At 41.1% G+C, this 26,895-nt stretch overlaps 1 protein-coding gene across 2 annotated transcripts; it reads left to right on the plus strand.

Annotated features, from left to right (window-relative positions):
• On the plus strand, window positions 1–26,602 carry SULT4A1 (sulfotransferase family 4A member 1). Of its 2 annotated transcripts, XR_005258964.1 has the most exons (8): window positions 1–495; window positions 16,196–16,326; window positions 17,748–17,828; window positions 17,933–18,059; window positions 20,008–20,102; window positions 21,512–21,650; window positions 23,208–23,337; window positions 24,942–26,602. XR_005258964.1 is itself a non-coding variant. In XM_038154080.1 (7 exons), exons 1-7 carry the CDS (start codon window positions 156–158, stop codon window positions 25,052–25,054), a joined length of 1,026 nt encoding a protein of 341 aa, XP_038010008.1. In that variant the 5' UTR covers window positions 1–155; the 3' UTR covers window positions 25,055–26,602. The 2 variants fall into 2 exon arrangements, 1 of the variants encoding a protein (XP_038010008.1); XM_038154080.1 differs by lacking the exon at window positions 23,208–23,337.
• Window positions 26,603–26,895: the final 293 nt, after the last annotated feature.

The raw sequence follows: 26,895 nt of genomic DNA on the forward strand, positions 1-26,895 counted from the left end.
CACACCCCAGCATCCCATCTTCCCTCTCCAAAGCCTAGACACTGCCACAGCGCCCGCACCGCCGCGGGCTGGGTGGAAACGGGGATGGCGGCAGGTCCTGCCTCCACCCCCGCTCCCTTCCTAGTCGGCCCGGCCGCGGCTGCGGCTGCCCTGCAATGACATCACCGTGCGCGGAGCCCCCGCCCGCCGTGCGCGGGGCTGTGCCGAGGGCCGGGGCTGTCGCGCCCGCCGCTCGCCCGCCCTTTCCCTCCCCTCCTCTTCCTTTCCTCCCTCCCCACCTCCCTCTCTCCCTGCCGCCGGAACGCCCGCGGCCCGCAGGGAAGAGGATGGCGGAGAGCGAGGCCGAGACCCCCAGCACGCCCTGCGAGTTCGAAAGCAAGTACTTCGAGTACAATGGGGTGCGGCTACCGCCCTTCTGCCGAGGGAAGATGGAGGAGATCGCCAATTTCCCGGTGAGGGAGAGCGACGTCTGGATTGTCACCTATCCCAAATCAGGTAGGCGGGCGGGCCGGGGCTGCCGTGGCTGGTGGGGCGGCTCCTCCTCCTCTTCCTCCTCCTCCTCCTCTTCCCCCTCGCCGGGCAGCCGGGGCCGGGAGCGGGGGCTGGAGGTGACCCGGCGGCCCCCGCGGGATATGGGGGCGAGGCCTGAGCCTGTTCTCAACCGCGGGTGTGCCTGGGGATGGTGTTCTGTATCCAAGGGTGGTGGTACCCTGTATTTGGGGGTGGAGCCCTGGGACTGAGGATGGTGCAGTGCCCTGTGTTCAAGGATGGTACCTTGTATTCGGGGATGGTGCCCTGGATCCAGAGACTGTGCCCTGTGTCCGGGGATGGTGCCCTGTGGCCAGGTGTGGTGCTCTGCACCCGGCAGCCCCCGCAGCTCTGCAGAGTTAAGAGCCTGTCGTGGGCACGGAGGGGGTTCGGGGACCCTGTGGGGGACTCACGGAGGGTAGGTATACGCGGGTGCCCGGTGCTGCCCCGGTGACCCCGCCGGGGTGGTCACGAACCGCTGGAGTGCGACGATGCTGGACAAGGGAAATCTCGCTCAGCAAAGACGTCGAACGGGGAAGAGCTGTGCCATCACTGCAAATACCTGCTGTGGCGCACAGGTTCGGTGTCTGCTCCACAGCCTTCCCTCCGTGCTGCGCTCCCGAGGCGGCTGCGCTGATTCTTCTGGGAGGACATGTGCTCCAAGTACGTTCTTGCTGCACTGTCTGAATCACCAGAAAGGCCTCCTGTTCACAGTACAAGTAAATGTTTTGTCCAGTAAATGCATCCTTTGGCTGTTGCACACCGTTTGGGTGTCTACTTGTAATGCTGTATTTCTTTATTTTTTTATCCTCTCTGTTTCCAAGCAAAAATATTTAAACAGAATTACCGTGGATGTAGTGCTGCTTGCAAAGAGACAGACAATATGGGAGCTTTGTAGCCACCTGATAAAATCAGATAAACTCTTTTGTGAGTGCATTCCCAAGTGACTTTTTTCTTGACAATGAGATGATCTCTTTGTAGGAAAACCAAAGTCCACTGGAGATAACATATGTCAGCTCTGTAAATGCCCTTGTAAAACGATGTTTCAGTATTGTAGGTTTGTGACTTACTTCATTGTTTGTTGTGTGAATGGCTGATGCTTTTCAATTTCCTGGTGTGCTGCTTCAAGCATGCACATTTCTACAATGTAGCATCTATTATGTTTTTTATAATTTCTCAAGCAGTTTCAACATTTGTCTTTACATTTTTTTGATATTTTGTTACTAACTATGCTCCTTAAGACTGGCAAGAGCTTTATAGATAATCCATTAGATAAGGGAAAATATGTAGATGGATGGCCCTCAAAATACTAGGCTTAGGAGTAGACAGCTACTTTTATATTGTTCTTTTAAATTGTCTTCTTCAAGATTTATATGGTGCATGCAGCACCAACACTGTTAAATTCTTTGTGGTTTAAGATTTCAGTTTTGAGAATCTGAGGTTACAATGTTCCTGTGTTAGATTTGCATCCCAATTTTGTAGTGGCGTCTTGTCAAATATCTTCAGCCAATCTCAGCCAGCCACAATATCATTAAAAGCTGGCAGTAGCTTAGTTTTGATGGCTACACAGTTGGCTGTGGAAAGCCAGCTTGCATAATCATATTTAATTTGCTGGTTTGTGCATATAGCAACATAATATTTGATCTTTTGGGGCCCCAGTGACAGGGAACTGCCCACTTAGAAAATTGCCATGCTGCAAGAGGATTTACTGGCAGTCACTGGGATAAGGAGAAGATGGATGAGAAATGGGGCATCAAAACCAGAAGGTGCAGTATTGTGTGGATGAGCTGGAGGAGCAGCCTTGAGATCAAAATAGGATTTTATTTGCCAGGAAAGAGAATGCTTGAGTGGTGAGTAATCTGATGTCCTTGTTGAGGGAATAGGCTCTGGACAATAATAGCATCTTCAGGCTCCAACTCCTTGTAGCCCAAAGTCTACCAAGACCCTTGGAAACTTGTTTTGTCAGCTGCTCCTCTGAGGCCTACAGCTTATTTAGGGCTTCAGAGTGGCTGCTGGCTAGGGACAGGCATAGCAGCAGAAAATGGGCTTCCCTAGGATGGCTCCCACTGATTTAGCCAAGGTCATGCAGAAAGTCTACAGCAAAGCCAGGAATTAAATCCAGAAGCCCATTATCCAAACTACAACTTCATCTTGCTGCCTCTCAATAGTGTTGACAAAGATTTTTCTGTTTACTGGACCTAATCAGAATTTTCATGATGTTGCTCTAATGAAAAAATGTAGGTTCACAAAACAGATTTTGTGCACAAAATGTAATTATTTGTGGTGAAATGGTTCAGCTTGTTCTGGTAACATTTAGAGGTAGAACATGGCTGGGACCACTTATCTGGTTTCTGTGAATAAATTGTGTTTGAACAATAGTTCAAGAAAGAAAAATGCACCAATGTCAAATAGGCCCAACAGAAAACTTTTTTCTTGTTCCTAAGGAAATCAGCTTTGTTCAGTGTAGCAGCAGCTCTCCGTCTGCTCAAACTGTGGAAAATACCCAAAAAAGTCTGTTTGCTGGATGTGTGAGAGGCCAGAGCCTGCGGCTGCAACCAGAAGGCTCCTGCAGTAGGTATTGACCATATGGTGGCTAATTTGGCAAAGAAAATCCACAAGTGGCCAGGACTGCTTCAGCTGTCCCAGGGACTGGTGCAGTGGTCTGGAAGCCATTTGGAAGATACTGGACACGGCAGGAATAGACAATGCAGCTCCAAACATTTGAAATGGAGGCGGAAATAGTTACAGTTGTTGGTAAATTGGGAGTGACCCAGGAAGAAGCTGTTTCAATAATGGTAGAAAATCAAATGTACTAGTGGCCTTACTGGCAGTAGTGTAATAAGCCTAATGGAAAGTGACTCTGCATTAATGTGATTTCCACTGAGGGATGGCTGAATAATGATATCTTTAATTATTCTTAACACCTGTGCCCAATCAATGGTAACAGCTTTTGGGAGCTTCTGGACTATGAGAAACTTTATGCCTAAAACCCAGAGACTCAGATATATGAATGTGTGTCTGTATTTGTGCATATTGGAGTACTGTAATTATAGAAAACCTTTTTTATCATTATGCATAATTTAAAATCAGGTGTGCTACAGAAGAAATGAAGTCAAAACTTTTATCGTCCACATAGCTTTGTTGTCTAGAGTAGGCAGGCTGAGTAGGACACACAGATTTGCTGGAGAAAATGTAAACCAGAATGCCATTCTCTATAGTGTGAAGTAACTGGAGCTCACACCACAGGTAAGATACAGAGCCACTGTTTATAGGGAGCACTGTGCCTCTGCCACAACTTGAGCTGAACCCTCTCATCCTGTGGATTTCCTGTGCTCTACTTGAAAATAAAAATTCTCATCTGTGAGCTTAAGCTACAGAATTTATGGAGGAGCAAACTTTTCAATGGTATTCCCTCAGTCACCATGCTGAAAGTCAGGTTAGCTGTTTGCTAATATCAGTGATTTCAATGGAATTAAATCAGTCCCTAAAGTGTAGTGTTTAGTTCAGGTTCTCTCGGTGTTTTGTTGTACAGTGTCCCCATGGCTGGACGTGATCTGTACATGTTCTTGCTCAGAAATGGTCCACAGCAGCTCCCTTCATACCATCTTGTGTGTGTTCTAAATGGATGTGTACGTGGTATTCTTGGGTCAAAACCCACAAGTTCATGCCTTTTGCAAAACTGGTAATTTGAGAAAGCTGTTTACATTCATAATGAAGCTCTCGCTCCCATGGTGATTATTTTGCCAAATAAGTTTTTGGAGTTCTGTGTGGAAAAAATGTCAATTGTTGAGCAAATATCAGCTTCAAGTCCAGCCAGTTCATGAGAACTTGCATTTGGTGCCAGACAAAGAGTGAAAAGAGCAAATGTTGCCTATGGTCTTACTTGTCTGGGGGTGTCTTTCTGAAGATTCTCAATTTCCCTTTTAGCACTGGATTTTTGTAACCACCCTTTGGCTGCTAGAGAATATGATGGCTCTAGACCTTTGCCTTAATGAAGTGCTAGCAGTGATTTTGTGGGTCATTCCAAGGACAGCTTTCATGTGTGTGTATTTACTAAGTTCTTCTCTTTGGAATTCTTTCACACTCACCTCTGGTGTTATGTGAAATCAACCAGGAAAAGTCAGTTTGAGTTGCCCATTTTGTAATGTGTTTGAGAGGTTCTGTGTGTACAGGTCATGCCTCTGGCAGTGCATTGTGTGCACAGGGAGGTTCTCTGATCTCCTTCTGTTCTGTGTGCCCCTCCCACTGTGTGCACACCTCTTTTATCCTCCTATTTCTAGCACTCCTGATCCAGCACTCCCTCTTGCTGGGTCATCAGGATGTGCCACTCCCTTCTCTGTCTGATGGAGGAGCTCTGTCCTTCCTCTTCTTTACAGTCTCTCTGCATTCTTCCATTTCCCTCATCCCATAATCCCTGTTATCTTCTTCCCATGCGAGGACTCTGTGTGCCCTGGGGTTTTCTTCTGTTATGGGGAAAGAGTTGTTTGATGCATTGACCATTACAGCTATGACAGGGACAACTGTTAAACTGTGGGATACAGAGGGTACTGTATAATCACCAGTTTTCCTCTTTGTCTGATTCCCCAGTAAAAGTGATATACTTCAGCTCATCAACATCTGAAATATTTTTTTATTAGACTCAGCATTCAAAAGTTGCTGCACTTAAGGCAAAGAGAGGCTTGAACCATTGGAGATGTAGACATATGTGCTTTTTCTTTGGATATGAAGTTGGTTTAAGAATTCCTTATCTTTGGCCTCTTGTTTCTTCCTGTTCTAATGACCCTTAGCTGTCTGTGGGACCATGTTATAAAACAGATTGGCAAAATCTTGAAAAAACAAATACATTACAAAGAAAATGTACTAAGTAGGTATGCCAAAATCTTGCTTTGTTTATCTTGTTTAATCCTACTTTTCATGTTTTCCACAGACTGTAAAAATTTCCTGGCAATGAAGTTATATTTCAAGGTGAAATTGGTATTACTGTACTTCACAGTAATAGTCTTATTATTCACTATACAGAGTATTATTGCTTGACTAAGTTCCTGTGGCTGCAGGTACCCAGATGGGCTCAGGTCAAGCACTGCTGACAGTCAGTCCTGATTTGCACAGTCATAACTGAGAGGAAAATCAGGCTGAAGGGTTGCTCAAGGATGTTCCTGAGTTGTGGGAGGCTTGGCTGGGAGCTGTCAGAGGGATGTGTGGCAGCTGTGGTGGATTGAAGAGGTTTCTCTCCTAATGGCAGGTCTGAGTGGCCTTTGTAGCAAGGGCTCCTCAGGGGACACAAGCATTCACATGTGTTAAATTAATTGACTTGCCTTAATTTCAAGTGTTCTTATATAGAACTTCTCACAGCAGTTTTGTTGGCATTATTTTAAACAAAAGCATTGCAGTTGCAAAAGAGCCAGATTCTGCAGTGCTGGATTTATAGTGCTATAGCCTTTGCAGAATTGTGTTGCCTCGGGCTTAAATCATTTTCATTTAGAGAATTCATGCAAATGTTACTGGCCCAGAGGCATGCCTTGAGAAATCATAAGGCTGGCTTAAAAATCAATTTTTCACACAAAATACATTTGAGATTCTTTTTCTTTCACCTCTGGTTTTTGAAGCAATATTATGCTCTGTGACATAGAATGATGAGAAACCTCTGTTAGTTTCGTGAATCTGGATAAGCAAGTTGATACCTTTAAAATCAGAATAGAGCATGTAACTTTTTCTCTCTGACAGTAACATCACAGTTATTTGGGTTCTTTAAGCAATGTATAAAGCTCAGATATTGTTCTGTTTTAATGACAGATGAATGTGCATCAATTCCCATATCAGGTGGTCAGAATGAATGGAATTCTTTTTCAAACAGGAAGGGAAGAGCAAACTGCATTATTTGCTAGAGATATGCTTTGTGAGCTGTCTCTTTAGGGACTGATGGATAGGGTCTATATTTAAATCTGATTTCATGCTCTTGATGACTGAAATCATGTTCCTTCCACCACTGAGAAGAGTAAATACTCCACAGCCTAAACTCACTCCATTCAGGTGCAGAAAGTGACTCCAGTAGATAAATATTTCTGGGGGTTAGAGCCACTGGGTTTCTGTGTTTTGAAAGTCCTTCTGAAATGGGTCTATCTTTTTATTTATATATAGCTCAAAATACCTTCAGGTATTGACTCACTCTTAAATGCTGCTAGGCAAAGAAATTATAAATAAAGCTATCAAAAAATAAGTGACTGAAGACAATGTTTAGTTTGTCACTGATGCATTTGATTTGATTTCAATGTGAGTAGAATTGAATAGGTCCTTGTATGTCTCAAACTTGAAATAAAAGCAGAGAAAAAAATATCTGTAGTTAGGAAAAGGAAAACTCCTTTTCTTATCCAGATAGCAGTGTTTCTCTCATGACCCTTTTATCAGACCAGTGAAGAGATGTTACTAGAGGCAGAACAAATGGTTCAGAAGATGAAGAATTCTCCAGTTATTTAATAGGTTTTGCTGGGTCTTTTGCAAATGCTGTATAATTGCTTCCCTGCTGTTAAGTAGCGCAAAACTCAACTTGCTTTTTTTTTTTTTTTTTTTTGTAAACAGGCATAGAAAAAAAAACAAGAAAAAAGGTTTTACCCTGGGTAAAAAGTGTACTCTGAACATGTGAAATCGTTTTTGATTGTATTAAATGATAATGACCTCAGAGACTAAAGAATTAGAAAATTATATTGATCAGCCAGACCCACCAGCTAGTCATTTCATGTTAATGTTCATTTTGACTGGCACAGCCCAGGTGCCATTGGCCCCTTGGCCACCTGTTGATGCAAGGCCATGAGAAACACAACTTAACCATGCAGTCGACAGCCTGTTTACTGCTGGTCGGGATTGCCAAAGTAGCACAGAACAGCTGGAGCCATTGCTGAAGCTGGATTGCTCTCTGCATGCTGAGCTGAAATGCACATTAGTAATGATCAGTGTCAGTGCTTATATGGGATCACCAGTGCTTTCTGTCAGAAAAAGTGTCTTCTCTTCAACCATTTTGCTGCAGCACTGTAAATCTGCTGCCTGAAAGGGAAAAACCTTGTAACAGTATTAAAATGGTAAACTGAAAAAGCAGATCTTTGTGGAAGCTTACAGGTTTCCCCATGGTTATGGGCACACCCAGCATCAGATTTCCACAATTTTTATAAGTTTCACAAAGGATGATATCTAACAAATACTGTCCAATTAGAAGAGCAGTTGGTTAGGTAGTTTTCCCCCAGGTTTTGCCCCATTAGAGTTGGTTCAGGGGCTTCTTTGTCCCATTTCTTGTTGAGTCTTCTTAGATTCTGGTTGGAAAACAAAATGTCCTTGAAGGTTCCCTTATTGAAAACCAGTCTTTCAGGAATGTGTTAGATTTTAGAGTAATAAGGTAATCTTCTAAGAGAAAGGGTAGGAAAAATACCAGGAGTTATATAACCATGTATTATCAGTCCACAAAGCTATGAATATATGAAAAATGTATAAAAAAGCTAAAATCTTTAGGCATCAAACCCATGGTGATATCAGTTGGCCGATCCGCTTTTATACTCCCAAACAGATCTCTTTCCATTTCTGATTCTGAAGAGCAGCAATGGAAGGAGCTGTAGCTGGCTTAAAACTGCAGTCCAGCTCAGTGAGGGGGGACATAGGTACCTTGAGAAGAATGGTTTTGCTTAGTGCAGCTATAACTTGAGTGGGATTTCACATTATATTATTGCTGTGCTAAACTCTTGAAACTTGTCCACGTAACATGTGCAAAGGCACATTATGTGTAGGCAGGTCTTGCCTAACAATTTTCCTGAAAGGGGTTGAAATTGAGGCAGAGAATTGCCTTTTGAGTAGTGACAGACATCTGACATTATTATGTGGGGAGAGGAGTATGTTCACAGCCGAGGGTATGAGATCTACCTCAACACAAGTGCCTAATAGAGGTGCCCTGTTGTTCCCTGATTTCTGATCCTATCTCAGTCATCAGAGCTCGCTGTGAAGTTCTGCATTTACCCACAGACCATAGAAGAGACCACAGAGTGATAGAGTTGTCCTAGAAATCAGTGGAGCTAAGGGTAACTATGCGGTTCTTTTCCATGCAATAAAGTCCTTGAATGTGATTTTAAAACCCAATGACTTGTCATCACAACAAAGTTCTTTCCTGCATTGTTGTCCTTCGTACAGTGTGTGAAAACGAAGGGAAATTAGGCACAGTGGGAAGACTTTCAGCTAGAGATTGTGAGCTCCTGCTGAGGTAATGTATTATGCAATTTAGGCATGTTTTTTTGATGTGGGCTCTAAAAAGATGGGAGAATGGAACTGCCAGAGGATGCAGGAGGGCAGGCTACAACTGAGCTAACAACTTACTGTGCTGGGTTGGCTTTAGACCTGGTCAGCTTTGAATAGATGTGGAAAGGGGGAGAAGAAATGTCATTCTGTCAGAGCAAGCAGGCTTATTGGTTATTTCTATGTTCCTGCATGTTGTATGTTATGTTTTTTTGGTTTAACCTGATGGATGTTGTGCTCTCTTTTACCATGGGAGCATGTTTGGTTGGTGAGTAGAAACTGGAAGAAAAATTAACCCAAGGATATGGGCAGATGTCTGCTTTTAAAGGTACCTGTGCTAGTGCAGGGTTGTTAGTGCCCTTAGCCTGCTGTCCATCATTCCTGGTAGAAAAACAACGTGCAGAGTATTTTGGGTGGATGCATTCCGATTTGTCCCACACAAAATTTGCTATGTGAGTTGATGCCAAAAGTATAAACTCCTTCAGCTAATTTGGCAGATCTAATTTTTAGTCGATTGGAGCAGTTTGTGTGAAGTTACTCCATTAGTGTTGACACCTGGTGCAAGACAGGGTGAGCATCCACAGATATGGACAGCCCAGCTAAAGCTTCAATAGAAGAGTAAAACCATCTTCCCTTTGAATATCTGATACCAAGAAATGTCTGTAACCAGCCAGTAGCTGCTCTCTGTGAAGGGCCTGTGACAAAATCCAGGACATTTGGATATGATGAAGTCATGGATGTAGGGACAAGCTTAAAAACACAAATCAGGACTCTTCAATCAGAAGGCAAATGAAGGCAAACTTTTGGCCTGTTGATGTTTTTAACAGTAGATCTGTAGACCTGACTCACAGTTCTTAGAGCTGTTAGAATGCCACTTACTCAGCCCTTGCTGCAGAGCATGTGAGGATGTTGTGGATTATTAACAAGGATAGAAAAGAAAGGCTTTTTGCCCCAGCTCTCCTCAGCAAAAGACCTCTGCCAGCAAGAGCCAGATTAATCTCTCTTCTTCAGGGAATCAATCTCTGTGGTTATGGGTTTGGCTATGCCACATATCTCCCAGTGAACAGGTCCTGGTGTGTTTTATGTACTAGTGTTGCTCCAGTTTTAGGACCTAGCGTGCTCCAAAGGAGGTGTTTTGCTCCAGGCTGGTGTTTGGTATGGGCAATAGTGGCTGCCTGCCTGGCTGTGTGGAAGTGAGGCTGCCCCAGCTGTCAGTGCCAGTTCCAGACGCTCTGTGGTCGATGTGCACTTCTCATTCTGTTCTCTGTTGAGTAGTTAGTGTGCTAATGTAAGGGAGAATCATGACGCAGGCCAGGCCACTTAAATAAGAAAATAATACTAATGCATTAGCCAAAAATAGCTCTGCTTTGTAACCAGTTCATTAAAGCAGTGCTTTAGGATACTGTATTGGACATAATAGCAATAATTCTGTGGATAATATGTGTGTGTAAACAGTTCGGTGACAGCATTTTTAGCAAACAGAAAGTAGCTTTTCCTCCTAAATAGAATGGGGTTTTCATAGTGTGCTGTTTATAGCCTCTGGCAAAACATACTCAAAACACAATTCAGAATTAATGGATCTATGTCTGCAGAATTTAGCCTGTTGGTTTTGGTTTAAAAGCTGGTAGCTGCAAGAAGAAAAATAAATGGATTACCAAGTCTAAAAATCTAATACTGTGCTTACTGAATGTTGCTGGAAATTGTGTATTTAACACTTCTTTTAAATCCAGTCTTACTTAAATTGTCCCCTTTACTTTCAGAAGGTCTGAATTTAGGTTCATTGTGTCCCACAGACTTCCTTGACAGGTAACTGTTGGCTATGTGGCATTTAGACCATATAAGAGGGACATTAGTCTTAAAGGATGAGTATTCAGTCCTTTCTGAAAATTTGGCCCTCTGATAAATATTTAATTGGTCAGCCAAAAGAAATAGTGTGGCAATATAACATCACAATTTCAGTCTTTATTCTGAATCTTCAGTCTCATTTAGCAAAACAGAAGAATTGGAAAATATGGTATCAAGGTATATGCATTATTTTTATTTTTAAAACACTAGTTGTTAATGAAAACCTCTATTCGTAAGCCAGGTGGAATTTGAATGTGTAGGAGAACTTCAGCATACAGACCTCAAGAGGAGATACTTTAATGTTTTGGATTTTTTTTTTTCTTCTATGGAAAATCTAATTTTCCCTCCAGTATTGTAGGGTGAGGATGAATCTGTCAAACTGACCTGAAGGCAATTGGCCAAGGAGGAATGAGCTTGCAGGCAACTAGAGCAACAGTGTGAGGCTCTGCTGTACAGCACTTGCAGACCAGTCCGGCAGCTTTGGCAGCCCTCACTTTTTTTATGAGCACTTGCATCTACCAATGTTACAAAAAAGTTGTGAGTCATAATGGATCTGCTGCACTGGATTAGCCAAAATTTGGTCAAGCACTGGCAGACCAAACAAAGTACAGATAATTGGGATTGTTAGATTACTAGCATTAATATATCTTTAATTTTCCATGTGGTTCCATACAAGGAACGAATGAAGGGAATATACCAAGGCCTTTGCATCCTTAGGCTGCAGGTTTGTCCTGTCTTAGCTGATAAGAGAGGAGAAACTGAAAGAAACTACCTTAGGAACCACCTAAAGAAGCAAAATTTCACTGGAAATCTTACGGTTTTATATCTGCCACTTCACTTGGAACACATTTATGATATCTGATGACTTCATAAGAGTGTCAGTGGCCAGAAAGAGTTTAGAGAAGCCAGAGAACATCTGCACTAGGGAACATTTCTCCCTTCCAGAGTGACTAAATTTGACATTGGAAGACATCTAACACACAGAAGGCAGAATGAGTAGCTGTGATGTTTCCAAGTTGACTGTGTCTCACTGTGCTGCCTGGTTGCTGCTGCAGCAGATCCTGAGGAGCAGAGGCAAGTGGCCCTGGTATGACTTTGCTCTTGCTGCTGAGGCATTGGCCTTGGAAAGGGCACAAAGGAAGAGTTCCCAGTCACAGGGACTGCCAGGGCATGGTGGGATTTGCAATGAGTCCTGGTTCCTGTGCATCATAAGGTAGCCCAGAAAAGCACAGTGAATCCCCACCACCACACTCCTGTTGTGCAGGTTAGAAATACAGGCCAACTGATAATTTAAAAAGCTCTCCTAAAGACACCTGCAGATTCTGGCTGGCAGTAGCTTCTCGCAGCTGTTCCCACCCCCTCTCTTTCCAGATACTGTGTGATAAACTGGAACACTTTTCTCCTGAAGCATTTTATTGACATAGCAGAGGAGCTTATCAAGAAGAGCATTTCTAAGATACTTGGCTCTGAAGTTCCTCAGATGCTGACTGTCTCCATTTTAGCTGGAATTGGATAAGTGTTCATGAATTCCATGTCTGTTTTGGCAATATGACCTTAGAGGTAGGTAACAAGGTGAGCAGTCTTCCTCCTGAATGAAATGTTGCAGATGGAAGAAAAAAGGGTAGAATTGCTGGGAACTTCTTAATGTGGCATGTAGTGCCTCATGTACAAAGGCTGGCAGTTAATCCTGTTTTTCAGTGATTATCCTATTGTGTTTATTCTTCTGTACCATCCCAAGTGAGGTGTGCATGTACATGTACAAGTGTTTAGCAGCACAGGGAAGAAGATAGTGGAGATGCACAACATCCATTGCGTCGGCAGAGCCAAAAATCTAGGGGCACGCTTTTCTTTTTTTTTTTATTTAGCTTGCTTCACCTTTTTCTGCTGTCCAACAGGTATCATAATTTTCCTTTTTCTTAGAAAGTCCCTGTGACATTTACATCTGGCCAGGTTTTGTGATAGACTGGCATTGCTGGCATTATTCACATAATCTCCTTTGATAATCTCAGTTTCAGAAATTTACTCATCTTTCCATCCATAAAATGATGGTTCTTGCAAATGTCCACAGAGATCACTAAGTCAGATGGGTCAAATGGCAAATTTCTGTATGTGTTACACACAGATGGGGATGCAGCAGAAGACTCATATCCTATCATACTATGGCATTTTAATAAATTCTGCTACCCCAGGTCTCCGCTTGGGCTCTTCATTTTGTGGATAGGTACAGTATCCCACCTTATTTGGCTTTTCAGCCAGCTGGTGTTCCCAGGGTTGAAGATGTTGTCCTAGCAGCCAGGTCTGGAATTTGGGCTGCCTGTTGCTAGGTTAAGTCATCCTTCCTAAACCAAAAGAACATTTAGCTCTGATACATTTAATTTGAGTGGGTTTTAGTCCGAGTAGAGATGTGAGGAGGTCATATCTATCTAATTATACATAAAAAAGCTTTTAGATTTTTTTTTCTTTTAAAAAAATTAGGCATGTGATACTTTAATTTGTTCTTTTAAAAAGGGAACCAGGTCAGTGATAAATTTTTTACCTGTAGCTTTTGGAATATGTGTGTGTGTGGTAAATAATAATTGATTAAGGGTGACAAGTTAAAAAAAAAATCACTATTCCCTCAGAAGTTAATTCCCTAGTTTTCATTTGCATTAAGACCTTGAAATTCTGAAGCATAGTAACTTGAGTGCTAATGTGGGAAAAATCAGACTAAAAAAATCAGGAAAAAAATAAAGTGACTAACAAAAGAGAAAACTAGCACAGAGATCATGGCTGAGGGAAATTGAGATGAGTGATCCTACTGCAGGTGTAGGGAGGAGAAATTCCAGCCTACTGGGTAGTCCTAGCATTTCTCTTTCAATGTGTCACCAGTTTTGGTGGAAACCCTTTTAGATGGAGACTTCTGAGCTTCCAAAACCCCCACTTTAGATGGGAAATATGTAATTTCCCACCTCTGCAGTTCTTCGTGGATTTGACAGCAATCAAGACAAGTCTGGTGCACTGCCACAGGTCTGGGCAGAACCAGGTAAGGGGGATCTGCCCAAGGAGGCTGTGCTCCCTCTTCTCACTTTTAACTTTTCTGGTGGACTTTGTGGAGAGCTAGTGCTGCTCTCCTGAAGATTCAGTGTGGTTCTGCCTCAACCCTGCAGCCCTTCTGTATTCAGAGGCACAATAGAGATGGCAGCTTTCTGCCTAGAGAGCAGCTCTGCAATGAAAAAATAATTTATTGTGTATCACCACAGAGTTATTTCTTTTCATTTCATGGAAACAGGGCTGCTGTGGTAACATTTCTCTTTGCAGGTAGAATTAGAAATACTGAAATAAATTATGGAGAACCAGAGTGTTTCCAGTCAGAATAAATATTAATGAGAACAAGGGTTGTGCTCTAATGCCGCTGGCTGGGATACGGGGTGTACCCAGGAGCTGCATCAAAGCCGGATAGCATAGCTCTGAGGGGGGCTAATCAGCCCAAGCTCTGGCAGTGCCCCTAGCCTATGCCTTAGCAAGCCTTTAGTGATTTCAGCTCAGTGATTATCAGCTCATGAGTGATTTCAGCTCTTTGAGCTTGCTAGGCTTGGCTGGGGCACGCAGCAGGCATTCGGAAGACCAGGAAAGAGAGGAGAGTGCCGTGTGAGGTTCCAAGACGATGTCTTTATTGGTCTTCTTCGTAGCTCTTCCACGGGGTGTCTCGAAGGGTCTCAGGGACAGCGGCTCCAACGAGCCAGGCAGAAACAGGGGTTTATATAGGGTTAGGGAGGATTGAGAATTGTCCAATGGTAAGGGTTAAAGGAAAGTGACCTATAGCTTTACAGAGAGATAAGCAAGGGTCCGAGAGCAGGAGAGAGGGGCTCCTTTTGTCCAGTCATCCTGACTCAGCATTCTGTCTCTGAACGCCAAGGCAGGTTCGCAGGGCCTGTGCCTGCTACAGTGCTCATTCAGAGTCACAAGGACTGATACTAAAGTACTGTATGAATGTTAATTTTAATGCATAAAATAGATGCTTGAACTTAAAAATGCAGAGTGAACAGCCTTGGGGGCAGGTGTGTATTAAGTGTGTGACAGCTGTCTCTGTGGATGATGATAATATAAAAGTGTCTTTTTTTTTTTTTTTTCCTGTCCCAATCCTTTTTAATTTACCCATCAATCAGTAAGGGAACTGTGGAATCTTGTAGTGCTTGCTGTCCAAGACAATTCTTGGAGGTGTGTGTTCTTTCACATTGTATCCAGGCTGGGTTCACTCCAAACATCGACCTCACTTAACTGTTTCTGTCTCAGATTGATTAAAAAATAATCAGAATAATGAAAGAGTAGGGTTTTGGGTTTTATTTTTTGTTGGTGTGGGGTTTTTTTTGGTTTGTGGTTTTTGTTTTTTTGGTTTGTTTTTTTTTTTGAACAACATACAGGATTGGTACAAAGGTGCCTGTTTGTGCGTACTGTCATGTTAGTTAACATGAATTAACTATTGGCTGTTACAAGTGACTTGCAACTCACTAATTATTTTCAAATGGCCACTGATCTCAGAGTTTACAGCTCATCATTCCAAGGGCTGGGATGCAGGAGCAGGCTTGGGCTTCGTAACCAGGTCTGGAATCATTACTTGTTCCTTTAGGCAACATGAGAGAGTGGATAAATCATGGTCTCATTTTCCTTACTGCTGACAGTAAATAATTAATGATGGGTTAAATAATATTGAGTTTGTCTTTTGCAGTTTCCAGGGTGTCCCACATTCTTGGAATCTTTTCATCTGAACTGTGGGGTCCTTCCCTGGGCTCATTGTGATCTCTCCCCATTCTGTTCCTCCATCTCACCAAGAGCCTCTCTCTTCACAACACTCTGTCAAATACCTCTGTTTTGAGGGTTCCCTACCTGCCTGAAGGTAAAGTCATTTTGAAATAGTTTCCCTGTCCAAAGGTCTAATTGAAGCACCTATTAATTTTCCAAAGTGCAGTCACTGGCCATGATATGTAATGGTTGCTTTGTACATGTCCTCAGAGTGGGGAGAGATGCATAACTGAGGCTTCTAAAGCTTGTGACTGATGCATGGAGGTGTTTGGGGCTTTATCCACTCCATGAGCTGGAGGCATAACTAGACTCTCAAATCATTGCATAACAGGGATGTTGCCTGCAATTTAGAATAAAAGTCTCTCAGCACAGCCACTAATGCATTTTGTGAACTTGGATAACCTCTGTTCACCTCATTTTTTAGTTCCTAAAATGGAAATAGTTGTGTTTTGCCAAGGTAACATTTACAAAGGTAAAACCTTTTGTTAAACGCTTTGCAATTCACAGGTTAAGTGATTTGGAAACAGAAGTGTATTTAAATTGTTACTGAAGAAAAAAAATCTCAGGTCTTTTGCATGGAAGATCTACATATATTTGAAATAAAACCAAGAGAGCTGACATACTACATTAAAACAGTATTAATAGACTTAGCTCACAGTCGACTGTTGAGGACAAAAGTTGCCATTATTTCTCTGTTTAGGTCTCCCTTCATATGGCTGTGTTTAGATAAGAACTGTAATACAACCTGTTCTCTCTCATTGTTTGGTATGTGCAGGCACAGGCTTGCTGCAGGAAGTGGTGTATCTAGTGAGTCAGGGAGCTGATCCAGATGAGATTGGACTAATGAATATAGATGAGCAACTTCCAGTCCTAGAGTACCCTCAGCCTGGTCTGGACATCATCAAGGTACAATTTATTGCAACTAAAGTCTTCCAGCATTTGGGTGTCTGTCTTTCTCAGTTCCATGTTTATCACTTAATTTCATCCTGTGTCCTTCTCATCACTGGACTTGTTTAGAATGTTGCGATGATTCAAAGTGTTAATAGGTTATTTTAAATTGCTGTTTTTAAGCTTCATTGTGTTCTGCTTAATACTTTAAATGTGTCTCCATGTCCTAACTAGCTTGGCAGTGGGAATCAAAGTTCCAGGCCTCTCTTGCTTATGTAAATGGGAGCTGGCCAAATGAGGCAAATTTGCTTTGATTCCTTCCCTGAATTTGTGAAAGAGTAACTAAAAATGCAGCTATCCATGCATCTGTATTCCCACTGCTCTGAATTTACACATCTCAATCTTTAGATCCACAGATCCTGGCTCTCTACAACACTGTAGGAGGTAGTTTGAGGGGTCTGGAATATCCTGCATGAAATATCCTGCATGAAATTCCACAGTATTAAGAAGCCCTTGAAGTCCAGCTGCATGGCACATAAGTGTGATCTTGTCCTTGCTGCAGCCACTTCTTACAGAGGCATGTCTTGGAATTATTGGGAAAACTATACAGGGCCATCCTGTAACAGCTGCAGTGCTGCTTGGACTGAGCAAGCTGAGGCTGGCAAGGATGGAATTAAACTGCTTGTGGTCAATGATAACTGCAGCTTCAGCCTCCTTTAGGCTGAGAGTATTTAGAGGTCAGAGATTGCTCTTCTTTTTCATCTGTGATGCCTAATCCGGCAAGACCTTTGCCTAATTGCTGCAAAACAGTGGTGGCAATAGTAAAAGGTTTAGTTTGAGATTACACATTCTTATCTATGCCATGTGCTAGCAGCTTGATTCAATATGGATTTATTCAATTTTTAATAGCAGAGCATAATTTCTGTCATAAGACAATTTTGTATCAAATTACAGAAAAAATATTGTTTGAAAGATATTCACACACTCAGATAAACCTTTGGGCCTAATTCTGAGGATAAAATAAAATGCAAGGGTAATATTTGGAAGAAGTTAGGGGTCATATTTTCAGAACTTCTAGTATTTTTCAAGGATCTTTAGTGGAGGCATCACTGGAAATAAAGTGAGTTTAATATTAAGAATCTTCAGTGGTTATATTCTCTTTCTGAAAAGGTCCTGCAAATGGACATACTTTGAAAACAAAAAGGATAAAACCCCAATATGACAAAACCCCCAACACATTATCCAACCTTTTGATATTTTAAAACCAGATGTAACTTCCTGACCTGATTTTGAGTCCCAAACTCCTGTTAACTTTAGGAAGTGAATTTGTGAATGGAAGTCAGTGTAGTAGAGGGCCTCAAGTGTGACAGTTCAGGCCAGCTCAGCATGTTCCCTGAAGCAGTGCTCAATGGGAAACAATTCTTTCTGCTTTATTTTAGGAGCTGACATCCCCTCGCCTCATCAAAAGCCACCTGCCCTATCAGTTTTTGCCTTCGGACCTCCACAGCGGCAACTCAAAGGTGAAAATGAGGTCGTGTTTGTTTTAACTCTGCTGGCAGCAGTTGTGTCAGTGCTTTGGGATGAGGAAAAAGCTTTCAACAAGATTACTTTCCCCCCATCACAGGTAATATACATGGCTCGAAACCCCAAAGACCTGGTGGTGTCCTATTACCAGTTCCACCGCTCCCTAAGGACCATGAGCTACAGAGGAACATTTCAGGAGTTCTGCAGAAGGTTTATGAATGACAAGTGTAAGGAGCTGTTCTCTCTGCACACATTTATTTTCATCTCTGCGTTCCTTCTGCAAGTACAGAAGTGAACTGGATAGGAGTGCATTTGTTTTGCATATACAGCAAGGAAGTTGCTACGGATAGCGCTGCGGGGATTGAGATTTGTCCATGCAAACTATAAGCCATGCTTTTTGTAAATACTTGCCTTACAGTATTTGACCTCCTGTGTTCAGCAGTTTGCCTGCTGAACTGGAGCAAAACTCTGGTGTACTCTTCTGAAAGTCAGTTTGCAGGCTGCTGTACTTCCTAAAAAGGGGTGAATACTCCCAGCATAACTTGATTACAGTTATGCCTCACTATCAGCTACTTTTCAGGAGTGTTTCTGGTCCTCAGTTTTGGGGTTATTTTCCTGGTAATTCTTTTAATATTTAAATTTCAGCCAAAACCTCAAGGTTCATACCTTGGAAGTTAACACAAAATTCTCTAGTTTGCATGGGCCTTATGTGGAGTGCATCAGTGAGCTCGAGTGAGACCCCATGAGAAGGCAGCTGCAGGTTGCTGCTGCCTGAAAAATGCAGTTCTGTGAGGAGAATGCAATAACCAAGGGATTGCCACACTCTAGCTAAGGAAGAGAAAAAAAAATCCTGCTGCCTTTTATTTCTCTGCAATATCTCTTCTGATACCTTAATGTGACACTGAGAATTCACCGGGTACCTTGAGCTCTGAGAGCAGGATCTCCTCTAGTTCCAGAGCAGCAAACCTGGAATTTAGGTGAAATGATGCTGAAGCAGCTGTGTAATACCAAAGGGAAGAAAAAAGTAAAGCCTACCAATGGAAGTTATTTAACAGGCCTAAAAAACCCTTTACTGCTCCTTATCCTACAAACTTGAGCAGGATGAATGCTCTCCTCCCACTTCAGCCCACCTTCAGTTTTCCATTTGCATTCCCTGGGAATGGAATGTTTGCCTGTAGCCCCTGATCAGGAACTTCAAGACCAGAGACAGAGACATAAGAAAGATATGTTAGAAGGTCTTCTAAGATAGAAAGGTTGGGTTCTCTTTTCCATGTAAGTATCCCAAGAGTTATTTGTCTCTTTATCTTGTAGCAGCCACCTGACTTTATCACGACCTCCCAGAGCCAGTAAAACATCACAGCATGTTCCGTGGCCATAACTGTACAAACAGGAGGTTTGTAGTGCATAGGAAATTTAGCATTCAGCTGCATGTTTCCATCTCAGCAGAATCCTGGCAACTCAAACACGTACAATGGACAAAGAGATCAGTTTCATAGGAAGACAATTTTACTCAACTGACCAATTTTCAATTTTCATAAAGGCACCAAGATTCCATTTTTGTTATTCCTATACCATAAGAAATGAATGCATGAAGGTAATACATCAATGTTCCAGTTAACAGAATGAAACAATTCTTTATCAAAGAGAAAAGGTGGCTTCAAAATACAAACCTAAGAAGTTGGTTTTATAATTTTTCTATAGCTGCTTTGCTGAAAAGATAAAATTGACCAAAAATATTGGGAAAGAATTGAAAAACTCCTTATTTGCTTAACTCCTACCTTGATTATGTGAAGTACTTTGTGAGAATTAGTCAGTGGTAACAGAGAAAAATGTAGAATGCATTTCTTGTGGGGTTGTCTTGTAATACTGGCAACAAAAGAGATTCTTGAGGTTGTAAATACCAGGTACCAGGGCTGAACCTCTGGTAGAGACACATAAATTGACACATAAATCAGTGCAAATGTGGACTTAATCAGAGAACTGGAAAACAAATGAATCAAGTTTTGGGGGGAGGGTTAGGTCTCCATTACATGGGGTCAAAATGAGACACTGCTCTCCTGGGGCTATGAACCACTCCAGTTGTTTCATTTTTCTTTTTTAATTTTTTTCCTTTTTGAAAACAGCTTAATAACCAAAGTGTTAATTTTCCTCATGCCAATCATAATGTTTTTGCAGTAGGATATGGTTCCTGGTTTGAACATGTGCAAGAGTTTTGGGAACATCACATGGATGCCAATGTACTTTTTCTCAAGTATGAAGATATGCATAAGGTAGGTTAGATGTAGCAAAATGGTGTTTTTACCACATTTAGCATCCTAGTTTTTAAAATACATAAGGCACAAAATTACATTCTTATGTCCATATTTGGGCTTCCTAATGCCTGATACCATTTTTAAAGCATTGACTTTAAAAATTCAGTAGCTTCTATGGACTTTAGGCATTTTCATATCCATTTTAATTTACCAGGGTGTCTGCCTGCGTGTATAGGCACTGAACTACTTGCAGAGAAGGCAGTGATGTGAAACTCTTTAGTACTTGCTACACTCAGCCCTGGGCATTCATTTAAAATAAATGTCTTGCTCTATGTGCTGTATCAATGAGGGAAAAAATTTAAAATCACTATTTTGTCCTCTGTATTTGGCGTTTATTGGAATTATTTGGTTGTTCTTACTGCTTTCTGTGAAACAAATTTGAAAACAATGAGGGTATGATTATGTAGCATAAGATAGATATAATTACTGAGTCCTTACAGTATGCTGGCTAATAAATCCACTTAAATCAGAAATCTAGTGGAAATACTATGTATTTCTTACTACAGTAATACCATTTTGACAGCTAATGAAAATACTTCAGAATGTTTATTTGACTGGAAAACTAATGCAAATATAGGATAAACTCAGCTCCTGTTTCTAAACCTGTAAGAAGAAGAACTCAGGACAAAACTCAATAAAGCTGGGTAAATTATAATTCCAGCTTTACTGAGCCTTCTGATGGAGTGGGATTCTAAAAGAAGGTGTAATACAATCAGAGTAAATAAAGTTTAGTCAAATAATTTCAATATCATGGTTTTGAATAATTAATGGATTCCTAGCTGTGCTCACCAGATGGTAGCATCACAGCATCCTTCTGCTTCCTCGTAAATATTACTATTTTGTTCTTGCAACTCACACTGAGGAACCCAGGAATTCTGGAGATGTAAATTAATGGTTATTCTCAGATGCTACCTCTCCAGATCCTTCCCATCTACATGAATGCAGTCCCAGAAGCTGACAAAGGAAGAAGGGCTCTCCTAACATTTTTAGTCATTTATTTGACTAAGGTCAAAATCAAAGTAACTTTTAAATCCTCTGAAATGCACTGGTATTCCAAAGGGATCATTTAAGGGTGGGGTGTTCCCTGAAGTGGGAAGCATCACAATTACTTTTCAGTTGTTCCCTGTTCCAACATCTGAAATTTACATGGCCATGCTTTCTGCCATCCTGTCTTACTCTAATTGCTCAGAGTGTGTTTCTTCTCAGCAAATTGGAAGGTGACAAAACTTCAATGCAGTGGTGTTTCTACAACTTCCGCACTTGTATTTCCTACACTCACCAGGATATAACTTTGTAATATTTAAACTCATTAAAAATGTGATTTTACTTATTGTGAAATAACCCAGGTTTTAAATGGTCTCTTGCAGGACCTAGCTACAATGGTTGAGCAGCTGGTGAGGTTCTTAGGAGTTTCTTATGACAAAGCACAGTTGGAATCCATGGTGGAACACTGCCATCAACTCATTGATCAGTGCTGTAATGCAGAGGCTCTTCCTGTTGGCAGGGGTATGTTTAAAACCCACAGCAAAACTCTTCTTGCAAGTAACCCCCGGAGTGTGTTAGATGTTGGTAAAATATTGCTATGTAAAGGATGGGAGGGAGCTGACTGTTGGTGCAATATGGGGGCTGGGTTGTTTTGAAATCAGGTTAAGTAGAAGTGACTGAAAAGGATGGAAGAATCCAAGAAGAACAGGGTAATGTCAAACCACTCCATCAGAGAGTCTTTGTCTCGCTTTGATGGATTCAGCTCCTTGTGCTGAGAACTCTGCTCTGCTCCTTCTGACCTCTGGCATGCCAAAGCCCACACCATCTTACACAGTTTATCCTAGCCTGAGCCCTGGGGTTTAATTTGATCAGGTTTTCTAGAATAGAAGATATTTCTCATTTGGAAGGCATAAAATGACGAGGAACCACAGCTTCTCTTATAAGCTTTTTATTTTCATTTCCTACCCCGGCTATTTAAAATGTGTTTATCTTCCAGATGTCTATTCTGGTGAGATTCTTTCTCTAAGAACTTGAAGGTGCCATATCATCTGTTAATACATCTGTCCTTTGATAAGAAATCAAGTCCTTTCAGTTGCCTTTGAAAAGCATGAGAGTGAACTTAGGCTCCCTCAAATTATTTTCTGTGGGCTGCTCTACATCACTTTTAAAAATGAGGGAATCAGGTCAAGATGGTCAGTTACTATGTTACCCCTACATATGCCTTACCCAAACATAAAATCACTTCATACACTTATTATAATTTAATAATTTATTCCAGTTCTATTTGGACCTTTCCCATGTTTTCCACCCATAGCAGTGATACAGCATCACACATGAAGTACATGTTTATCGTCACTACAAAGTTTCTCAGAGGAATCGATTTGCAGGTTATTGTCCCTTACTCAGGGGTTATGACAGGAATACTTTGGTCTTCTTCTGTGTATAGGAACCCTTTCCATACTACTACTTTCAGCCAGCCTTCATGTGATCTACAAATTATACCAGCTGCAATTTTTATAATTATTTTCAAAACTCTGATGAAAATGCCAAATATTACGAGTCCTTCTTGACTTCTAATTTTGTGTTAGCTGGTTATTTATTCAATTATCACACATTTGGTTGGGACATCCCCAAGTCCTTAGGTAAGGTGCTTATGTGGATGCAAGGCTTTGCTAACAGCAGGGTTGTGTTCTCCTTGTTGGCCCACATGGAGCCTGTTATTTCTACTGTCTACAAATGTTTAAGAAAGAAGCCTTAATGTTGTAATAGAGAAGGAAGGGAGCTACAGCACTTAATGTGATACTTTGTCGTTTGTTCGCTGTGTGCTTTTTAGTATAAATATCCTTATTTTGAATTTCTTTTCTTTGCTGTCTTTTGCTTTTACAATATTTTGTTACTCCAGAATGTAGCTTCATTAGCAGTGCTTTGTTCCTTCTCTGTTCCTTTCTGTGACAAAGAATGGTGGCAATGACATGACAGCTGATTGTAATTTCTTTCAAATATTTTAATTTGCCATTAGTTACATTTACTTTATTATTTTGCTTTATTTTAGTTCTTCATATTTTTTTTTTCTTTTAGCACATTGATCTTTACTCTGAAGATAACCCTGAACTGCTGTGAAAGCAGAACAGTGATTAGATATGTTACTTGTATTTGACTCTTATCACATCATAATTTACGCAGTTGCATGATTCAAATCATAAACCAGGTGGGTGACTTTTTGACAAGCTATCAATTGATATGGTAAAAAAAGAAAATAATTATTTTTAAAAATCCACTGTGTATGTATGTCATTTGTAGAACTTGTCATTTGTCCATACATGTTTTTAGGGAGACTCAAAAATAAAAGGATCTTTTTTACCAAGCAGAGGAAGAAAATACTGCATTATCATTATTGAATGGGAAATACAGGGTTTTATGTTTCATGCTGTACTTTTTGCTGTTACAGTTGCCAGAGCAAGATTTAAGTTAGTATCAGATATTTATGATTGTAATAATTTTCCTAATTTGTTGTTTTAAAAATAGTGAGAAATTTGGTGAAAACAATGAATGGCACATTCAGTCAAGTTATTCTGGTCTTTGCATCCTGAAAAGAAATCAGGACCCTTTCATACCTTCAGGATTTATACAAAGGCCCTGATTTCACAAAATGGCCCTTGCCACACATGCTATACCATCAGACTAATAAGTAATATGTAGATGTTTGTCTTTGGTCTCAATTATAAAGTTTCTGCATAAAACCAATGGTAATTGAATTAAATGGGTATTCTTCTTACACAGCAAATGCATAATTAAGCTCCCTGCATGTAGCTTTGTTCTTGCTGTTATGGTTAGACTCTGGTAGCACAGTCCCAATTCTCCTTTCATTTTTTCCAGTTGAACAAGTCTGGATTTTGTCTTTATCTCCAGCATAGATGAGAAGAGAATTGGGCCTCTCAGTCTGGTTATTCCATGGGGCTTACTCAGCCACAAGTAACTCTGGCTGACTTTGAGTTAAATATATTTTGGGCTGCATTGAAACAGTTGTTAAGGGAGCTCCTGCCTTTGGCTGGTAGGTTCAACAGGGTCACCAGGTTATGTAATGTCATTGGTGGGGTTCCATAGGTTAACTCATATGAGGAAGGTGCTCAGTGTCCATATTGTATCTCCCCAAAAGCTTCCTATTCCTCATGTCCAAAATTAAAATGTCTGTGGCACATCTTGAGTATATGGCACTTGTTCTCTTTCATAGATGGAAATTTGTATTTAACAAACAAATCTCTCCATGTTGAGAAATGGAAATTCATCTGTTGCACTTATCTCTAGACAAAAAATAATAAAAATTAGCAATGAAAATATTATACTCCAACAGTCAGTTTTATACCCCACATTCTCTGTACCTTTTGGATAGTTATCTAAGCAGTGGGTGCTGGAGGCATGGTGATATTCAAATGTGTTCTTAGCTGTTGGAATTATTAAACAGCCCTAACTTGCACTGAAAGAAGAAATCCACATTTAAGTGAGCACCCAACCTAAAATCTGTGTTTATTTCTAATTAAGGCCAGAGTAAAGTCTCAGACAAATATGAATTCTTCCTGTGTGACACTGGGCTGGTGCAGCTGAAGATGTGTTTTATTTGAAGGCTTTGCAAGTGTAGTGCCAGAGTAACTGGGCGAGACGATGAACAGCTTTAGGTCTCATTAAGCTTTCATAGAAAGCCCAGACTGATCAGAATCTCACAGCTAATACTTGGTGCCCAGCACAATTAGACTGTAGGTATTTGGTGTCCTGTTACATCCACTCTCTGACTTGTGTTCTTTCTCTGTGTTTCAGGACGAGTTGGGTTATGGAAAGACATCTTCACTGTTTCAATGAATGAGAAATTTGATTTAGTTTATAAACAGAAGATGGGAAAATGTGACCTCACATTCGATTTTTATTTATAAAAATGCATGCATATGATATCCAGATATAGCTAAAAGTGCTTTATGCATTCATTTATTACCTGCTGGACAAATTACTGCAGCTATTATGTGAATAAGATTTAAAGAAAGAAAAACAATCTAAGTAAACCATATCAGATGCAATTATCTTCGATCCTGAACAGCTGTTTATCTTCTAGTATTTAAGTCCTTTGTCCACATGCAAGAACTTCTCAGACAATACTAGAACATTCAGCTGTTATGGAATGTATTATATACGTATAAGGTATGTATCATATATGCAACTAGAATGTACACCTTTTCAGCCCCACATTGATTATTTAATGTGTTTTATAGAAGCTTGTCACTAGAACCAAAATAAGCATCCGTAAACCAAATAAAAATTTATTTCTGAGGGAAAGAAGTAACAGGCTAAAACAGTATGCTAGAATGATCTCAGGGGTTAATTGTCACATTTATTTTTATAGCAGGTATAACCAAGTATAAATAAATCCCATTACAAAATAGGAACTGATACAAGTGCGGTTCACATTAGGTTCTGCACATCCTTGTCGTGTGATTTGAGCAGGTTCTGTGCACTGGCACACTCTGGGAGACAGGACTTGTTCTGATTTACAGCTGTGATTACAGCCTCATCCCAAATCCCACCCATGCCTTTATGGACACAGCTCAGAGCTGGCTTCCTAATGGAGGCAGTTCAGCTCCATGCCCAGGGACAGCAGACAGAAGATTCTTAAGCCCTCAGCTCTAGGTCACTCCCTCAAAATGGGGCTTAAAAGCCAGGGCTCTGGTGCAGGGACTTTACTGAAGAATCAGTCTCCAACTCTTGTCACTATGCTGAGTGAATTTCTCCCTTCAAGGGCAGCCCCAGAAGTTAAGGTGCTGAAAAAGCTCCAGTTCCACTAAAAGTTGAGGGCACTTAGCACTGCTTATGGGCTGTTCTCCTGGACTCCACCAGACCTAAGGGGAAGATCTGTGCCAGTGTAAAGCAAGCAAAGGGAACTGCAGCATCTGAGGAAGAGAGTTGATGGATATACCAGCAGGTGGGAGTATTGCACAAATATCCATGCACAATAAGTTCCAGGAATTGTTAGCTGCCATGACTGATCTGGATTATAATCAGGATTCAAGTTTATTTCTCTCATCTTTTTTTGGTCTCTACACAAACAGCCTGAAGCAGGCTACTATCACTACAAAACTCTCCCAAATTATGTTATTGTTCCATTATGTAATGACATCCATGCTTTTAGGCTCTCAGCTGCAGGAGGCCCATTTTTTGCTAAGTCAAATGTTCAGGCTCACTATGAAGAACTATGAGGAAGGACTAGATTTTAGTGTTTCAGTTCTGTTGGGAAACTGTCAGTTCAGCACTGGCAAATGGTGTAGCATGATGTGGCTTGACAGCACTTTTCCTTGTATATTTGTGAGTGAAAATGTTTTCAGTGAAATTTTATTTCTATTTTTATATTTTTAGTACTGTGTGAATATTAAGTGCTACACATTATACTTCTGTGTTTGCTTGCTTACTTAATAAAAGATGTGTTCTGTGCATTGTGGCTGCTCATTTTCTAGACCTCCCACTCAGGCCAGGTGGTCTTTGCAGACAAACTACAACAAACTGCAGGAACATGGAAGAAGGAGAATTTCCTCTTGCTACAGAGGAAGACAAAATTCCCCCACAGTTTCTGCAGATTAGAGTCAGAAGAAAATTTCATTAGCACAAAAAATCTACTTAAATCACTTAATCCCAAGGATGTAGGAGCAATACAACCTAACATTTCTGAAAGCACCAGGGAATGCTGCTCTGGTTCGCAGAGCTGCTTTCCTTTGGTGCAGCCAATACC

Source organism: Motacilla alba, chromosome 1A (assembly GCF_015832195.1).
Source record: "Motacilla alba alba isolate MOTALB_02 chromosome 1A, Motacilla_alba_V1.0_pri, whole genome shotgun sequence".
In the NCBI taxonomy this organism is placed as follows: Eukaryota; Metazoa; Chordata; class Aves; order Passeriformes; family Motacillidae; genus Motacilla; species Motacilla alba.

Excerpts from the sequence above, each read along its gene's own strand:
- SULT4A1 (XM_038154080.1), top strand. The coding sequence starts at position 156 with ATGACATCACCGTGCGCGGAGCCCCCGCCCGCCGTGCGCGGGGCTGTG. Across the intron at positions 16,327-17,747 it reads CTGGTCTGGACATCATCAAG|GAGCTGACATCCCCTCGCCT; the intron begins GTACAATTTATT and ends GCTTTATTTTAG. Across the intron at positions 17,829-17,932 it reads TCCACAGCGGCAACTCAAAG|GTAATATACATGGCTCGAAA; the intron begins GTGAAAATGAGG and ends CCCCCATCACAG.